Here is a 7,394-nt window from a genome sequence, read left to right on the forward strand (position 1 = left end):
AATTTGGTTTAAAAAAGTGTTAAAGGGTAGAGGGGAAGAAAAATTATTTGTAAACGTATGGTTGAGAGGTGGGGAGGTGATTCTGTACGAGGTTTACGCACCGATTACTCCAGAATTATTATAATACAATCAGAATGCATTCATATGGTTAACTTAGAGAGCACTAATATTAAACTCTAAATAAATGAATATAATTTTCAGGGGCGAGCTGGTGACAAAGGACAAAAAGGAGAATTAGGGAGTCCTGGTTATGATGTCTTTTCGGCAGTAAAGGTATCTATAACGATTCACGATACTATTTTAACACTTCATCTCGCTAATCTGAATTTATTAAATTGAGTAATCCTGTTATTGAAGCGTGCAATACAACAGGGCATTATGGTCAATTTGGGTGATTTTATAGAGATCAAAAAATGGAAATCCTACAATAACTCCTCAGTCTATTCTAATTTTATGACTCTTGCTACCCATGTAGAAATTGCGATCGGAATTTGGAAGGGCCCCATCTATAAGTTTTCCTTCACAAAATTGATTCAAAAGAATAACATTTGCAACTTCTAGTAGGGTTGTGCCTAACAATACAACAAATTAACACAAATCTTTCGTTTTATTAAAATGTGATAAATTAAAAATATATTAAATCATGGTAAATAAATTTTCATCTCAGCTACATGTGCAGCAATCAATTTTGACAACGTAAAATAGCCAATACTGTTTTATCAATGTTTTCAACCTCATGATTATTCTGAAAACAGTAAATAAGACTAGCGAAATATTTAAATTTATAAAGCATTAAAAATGCTATATTCCATGGTTCACCTGGGCTGTCCAAAAGTATTCAGAAAAATATTGTCGCCACTGGGTACCATCACCATTGAACAGGAGTTTTCTAAATACTTTTCAATGTCAGCCTTTATACCGGGGTTTACATATTAAAAAATGTGTGTATTTATTTAAATTAAAAAAACGTAATTGTGAGAAGTGAGAAAAATAAATTTGTTCGTTATATACAGATACACTATTTAGTAAGTATATTAAATAGAATTGAACAAGACTATCACTTGCATTTCACTTAATAAAAAGTCCGATTGTGTTATTTTAATAAAAAACACGTTATTTTATGGTTGTTAAAGATTCGCATGCTTCGGATGAAAATAAAAGTGAGTTTGCTTTCTCCCACAGTTCGGATAGCCACTCGGGTGTTTGCTGAAGTATAATTTAGTGAATATAAACTTCTGAAGATGTCACTGCACTGTATACAATAATGCAGCGCCATCTTCAAGAAGTGCATCTGTGTGGAGCAGACTAAGGCCCGACCAGTTCCTGGCTAGAACTGTTGGTCCTTTTATCTTAATCATAACCCAACTGAAGCTAGTTTAATATACAAGATTGGGAGGTAACTAGACGCACATAGTTTTTCTAGGTACAAAGAATGGAAAATCTTAACATTGTCTCAAATGGTCCTGACTCAAACTTACTAGGTTAGTTGTTGCAGTGAGATTCTGACTACAGCGGACTGCCCTACTTGAAACGGGTAAAAATGGGACAATTTCTACATGGGTAGTGGCTAAGTGTAATATTGTCGCAACTCATTTAAATTCTTTTCCACACTACTGTGTAATTATTTCCTATCTTCTTTATTTCAGCATTTTAGTCGATACTTAAAATTTCGTTCTCAAAGTTAAAACACTTGTTCAACGTTAAAGAACTTTATGTATGCTATAAATTTTTATTGATTTTTTTTATCACACTAAAACTTAAACTTTTGGAACGTCAGCCTTTCATTTTTGAAGGTGAATAAAATTCAAACTAATAAAAACAAGTGATGTTAAGGTCTACATCAATTATTTGATGTTATTCAAAGCAGGAATGCAGGAATAACGGAATGTGGCTAGCGTAGGAGTAAACCGAACAGTGCACACGCGATGATGTGAAGTTAATAGCAATATTACAACGTTATTCTCTTATGATATTTGTATGTGGGAGCATGCATGCACTTTGAATAAAGAATCACATTTTATTTAAATACTTAATGAATAGTCTTATTCAGTTGACACGGCTAGTAATCAGAAATGCTAAGCTTTTCAGCAGGACATCGCTATTTTGCTAACTTCACATCATAGCGAGAGTACTCTCTAGCATTCCTGTCCTAAAATACGATTCTACTGCTAACGCGCTAACTCAATTTCAACTGAATTGGCGTATAAAGCACTGTTGCAGAGTATGTGACAATTTTCATTACAGTGTGCGAGTAGAAAAAAATAAATTTTCAATATCTAAAGCGTCCGGACGCTGAAAAATTCGCAATAAATAGTTCAATATTTGAAATTTGCGAGAATTTAAAACCTTTTGCAATATCTTTATTCGACAATTACTTTTATAGATAATATCAGAAATACTGAAGTTTGTTTTTAATGTATTTATGTATATTTTGTGTGACACGTGCATGATTTCAGCCCTTTTCGACGGTGAACAGGAAAAATTATATATGTATGAGCTCCCATTTTCGATAATCAGCCCACTAATTGTAAGGACTATAAGGAAATTTTTATTGCAGATAATAGAATTTTGCGGTAACTTATGTAAAGTTACCATAAATAATTGATTAAATAACCGTAAATTACCAAGAATATCCGAAAAATTCACAGAAATTTTTAAATTAAATTTCGGGTCATTTATCTTCAGTTTCCATAAATTACCTGTTATATGGCCATAAATTACCAACACATTTCCGGAAATTTATAAAAATATTTACAATTGAATTTTGGGTAATTTATGGTAATTGACCATATTTAGTTGTAAAATTAACATAAATTTCCGAAAATGTATATACGTATTTAAATTGCATTCTCGGCAATTTATGGTAAGTTAACATAAATTTCCTGTCATATTACCATAAAATACTAACGAATTTCATAAATTTCCTGAAATTCATCAAAATGTTTAAAACAGAATTTTGAGTAATTTATGATAAGTTACCATACGTTGCTCTTAAAATTACCGTAAATCATGCTTCCTTTATTCGATATGTAATATGGGCTGCAATCATGACTGTATTTCTAAAGATGCCTGGAATCATCTATTTTTGATAAAAAATATCGTATGCGTCAAGGCGGAGAGGGACTTTTTCTCCCCCTAGGTGCATAATATACTCTTACCCACACGACCCAGCTGTTATAGATGTTGAATAACTGTCCAATTGAAGCGTTGAATGTGGAAACGTTGTATCTTGAGTAATTACATGGACCTGACTTTCTTTATTATCATTTTTCCCTGGGTGGCATTTGCTTTTCCAAGCCCGGTAGCGGTTCAATCTTTAAAACACATGATTTTCAAGAAAATTCCATATTTTGGTATAGCTTCTTTCATAACCTAAGAGTTGTGCTATATTAACCATACAAAAAAATTACAAATTTAAAATTTTAACTTTTCCACTATATAGCTAAACAACTCAAAGCACAGTTAAGGATGAACGGCAAAATTTCTTGTTTTAAAGGGACGTAACAAATCGTCTTTGATAAGTGATTTAATTGTATCTCGGATTCTTTTTGTAATTGCTCAGCTCCACATACAAATACAAAATAAAGTGTCGATTTGCTACAATTTAGTATATGTTCATGTAATGTGGAGCATGAAGAGCTATGAGAATGTCTTTCTGGAACCTGAAGTAGTTTTGAAAAAATCATTTCAAGCAAGACTGAGCGCGCTTATACGAGCGAGATATTAACATGCGCCTCAAACTTGGTGCAGAGTAACGAAAAGTAATATTTTTTCAATGTGAGTTTAACGAGTTAGGTGCTAACATAAAGTTAAAAAAAAATGAAAACCCCAAGAAAATAATAAAAAGAAAGGAGTATGCATGAGATATACTAAAGTGCAACGTTCTTACAGAGTTAGCGACACTTCAGTATCACACTTAACACGCATCAGGTGTTCCAATAAACACAGGGAAATGACTTGTAGAATTTCTGCTTATTATTAAATCAATTCTTAGATTGTATACTTTAAATTAATTTAAATTACGTAAATTTAAGGGGTGGCAGTGCGCAGAACTAATCACCAACTTTTGTACGAAAATATGTGTATTGCATAAAACATTTTAAAAAACGAAGTACCCATTGTGTTAAAAGGATTGATTTAAAATCTTATTTTTTAACACAATAATTAAAATATGTAAGTTTGATTTGAAGTTACGTTTAATTTGATAAAAAATTGTAACGTAGTAATGATTTTCTCTTTTCTTCATCATCGATATGTCTTAAAATTATCATCCTTTATTGAATAAAATAATAATATTCTCCTTCATATAGGCTTTTCAGCGAGAAATTGTTTGACACAGCGCGGTATCGCCACATACTAGACCTTAATTTTCAAAGAATCCTAGAATAATTTTTGTGGATGAAACATTTCTTTATGCTTATAATTGGTACCGACAGTCGATTTGCAATAGGGATTCTATCTTAATTTTTGTTAGGGTCACTACTTTGAAATTGTTAATTTCCACATCTATTTTATCGAAACGAGATATATTTTTTTGATCAAACTTTTTTATGCTCAATTCAGCAACACTGTCACCCTTCATTTACCCTTAATTTATGTTACGCTTTATACATGTGTGGCCACTAATCATTATGGACCTCAAATTAAACTTTTCAGGGCAGTTAAATGCGAAAGCGTCTCATATGTATAAATGTATTTTCCAGGTTTTGTTGTGCACTATACACAAAATGCCCATGTATCAAATTTAGCTAGAAAATGGCATCCAAACCTTGCACAATGGGTAGTTATCATTTGTTGGACAATGTGGTTGTCAAGTGTTTGCAACGATTTGATACTTTGGGTTATTATTTTTTGTGTGTAAATTAAAACAAATGTAATACTGTGTAGAATTGGCTTTCTTTTTAAACACTATGAATTTATGTGATGCAAATAAAAAATAAACAATCTTCCCACCTACGGGTCAATGCACAGGGATTGGGGTTAAAGAGGTCGGTGACAACGCTTCGTGGTGGAACTCTTGGCTACGCGGAAATCGTCGCTCTGAAGGTAACCAACCTTCACAACCCACGGCTCGTTTATGGTTCTGACATTCTTGTTACTGTTTTCCTTAGACGTTGCATTATGCGGTGCTTTCGGTGTAGCGTTTTCTTGTTGATTTATGTACTGTACTGCGATATGATTACACCTAAACATTACAGTAACCAAGTGTGCGCCATTTTTGTATTCCTTGCAAAAATGCAAACACTGTATCAAGTTTTTCTAGCATAACCTTGGGTTTTTTGTGTGTTGTGACTCACTTTCTTTAAAAGATAAGAAAAGTGAAACCAATTTATTCAATTTCGTGATACAACTAACATATAACATGCGAGATATAGGTGACGTAACCAAAAGGTGACTTGTAATCATACAGCAGAACGCATATATTTTTGATTTGGTTTTGGTTTTGGTAATGGTATTTATATTTAATTTACAGTCTTTAGGTATATCTGGGCATGTCGGAGTTAAGAGAAACAAGTGTTATTAAATCGGATATAAAAAAGTAATGCCATTATTGGGTTCCTTGAGTACTTCCCCCGTATATCTTTTATCTGGTAGAGATTTGATTTTTACCCGTAGTTGACCTACTTCTAGGGACTTCAGGAGCAGGGACATAATATCAGCACGCAGACCATCATACAGCTAAAAGTAAGTCCGCTTGTATTTGAGGACTTGCAGCTTCCTATACTTGGATCTCTCCCTATTTTCTAAAGCGAATGTCGTCTTTAAAAATAAATAAAACGGATAAAAAAAGCCTTATCCAGAATTTTATTGCAACAAAAGTCAAGTTTAGAATGTGTACTTGTGCTTTACATTTACACAGTTAAAAAACGGGTGTTCTTATCATCGCTGGTAATACCAATCTAATTTGTTTTGTTTTTTTAATTGAACTGCTGCTCTGATGTCCTTTGATAGAGGGAAGGGGTGTATATTTATCAATATTAAAGAATAGTATTGCTTGGATCACATATCATTGTGATTTCAGGAGACGTTTTTGTCTTCACCCAGAGTGCATATGTGAGACTATATTCTTCTTCCTTGGTTCTTAAAGTTTTTTAAATTTAGATTCGGTCAATTTTTGGACCTTTAAAAAATCACACTTTTTTTCTGTTCATGCACTCATCAATGTCGATTATTCTCTGTTCGAGTTTTATGTTGTTTCTAAACTGTCTAAAAATTACTAAGTACATTTATTATTGTGTAAATATTATTAATTGTACAAGTTGTGGCATTTACTTGTATTTATAATTATTATATTGATTTTCTAACTACATTATATATCTATTCTATTATACTATTCATTTCTCATTATAATACTGTATTCTACCCTGTCTTTTTTTCGGCGAAAAAACTTGCATAAATTTAAAGGTTGAAGGTAAAGCGCGCAAGTGCGCCAGTTAAAAAACGATAATATGTTATAATTGATTTGCTTGCGCGAAAGTATAGTTTTGCACGAAAAAAAATGTTACTTTCTTGAGGAATTGCATGCACTTTCCTACGCATGGTGATGTATGCCTTTAGACTGCTGGTATTTGTGTAAATAAAGAGGGTTTTAAAATATTTTAAATCGAAGATAAATAGTTAAGCTAAAATTAGTACACTGTTTATACACTTTTATTATATTAAAAATAATTTTTTTTACGATTTAAGAAGGAATAATCCAAGCCTTTCTTACGAGAGAGCTCTTATAAAGAATTCTCATTCCTCTGCTGTAACGTTTAGGGAACATCCGCATATTGCGCAAGACGATTATAATTATAAGACGAAATCATGAATTTCATCTTCCAAATATATTAAAATATCGCTTTCAGTCCAGTGTCGGGGGTTGCCTTCAAGTAGTTCTGGACTGATATCGGGGGGATCAAAATGTAAACATTGAGAATCGACTGAATCGTTTCTAACTGGTATATATTAGGGTGGCTCAAAAAGGCTTTTCTTTTTTAGACGGCAACATAGATATGGGTTTTACACCCCTAACACACCCCCACGTGTACCTGAAATCTACCCTTAAAACAAAAAATTTCAATTTTTCATGAAATCGACCTTTTGAGCAATGTATTCTCGTATTTGTTTACTTAAAAGGATTAATATTGGTCTAGTGGATACATTCATTATAATTGGTTAATTAATTTTCAATTATTTAAAAAAATGGATTTTTTTTCTCGAAAATTCGTTTTTCTTCTAAAAATGATTTGTCCCCATGTATTTTACATGGGAAACTTCAAGTCAAAACCGGCACCTGTTAAAATAAAAAAATAAAAAATTAGGGAATTTCTTTTTTCGGATTTGGAATAAAATGGGGGGATCGTTGCCCTCTAGCATGAAAAAAAAAATTTCCATGCATTTTTGGACCACCC

The 7,394-nt window shown here is 32.4% G+C and overlaps 1 protein-coding gene across 8 annotated transcripts in view; it reads left to right on the forward strand.

Annotated features, from left to right (window-relative positions):
• The window catches only part of LOC117170579 (collagen alpha chain CG42342), a 100,473-nt gene that overhangs the window by 36,111 nt on the left and 56,968 nt on the right, over positions 1-7,394 (forward strand). For 6 of the 8 annotated variants that reach the window (XM_033357432.1, XM_033357424.1, XM_033357429.1 and 3 more), the window contains 2 exons: positions 202-273; positions 4,960-5,046. In XM_033357432.1, the coding sequence (XP_033213323.1) occupies positions 202-273; positions 4,960-5,046 (159 nt within the window). Of the gene's footprint in view, positions 1-201; positions 274-4,959; positions 5,047-5,631; positions 5,686-7,394 lie in introns of all 8 variants that reach the window. The other 2 variants (XM_033357426.1, XM_033357427.1) reach the window with 2 other exon arrangements.

Source organism: Belonocnema kinseyi, chromosome 4 (assembly GCF_010883055.1).
Source record: "Belonocnema kinseyi isolate 2016_QV_RU_SX_M_011 chromosome 4, B_treatae_v1, whole genome shotgun sequence".
Classification (NCBI taxonomy): Eukaryota; Metazoa; Arthropoda; class Insecta; order Hymenoptera; family Cynipidae; genus Belonocnema; species Belonocnema kinseyi.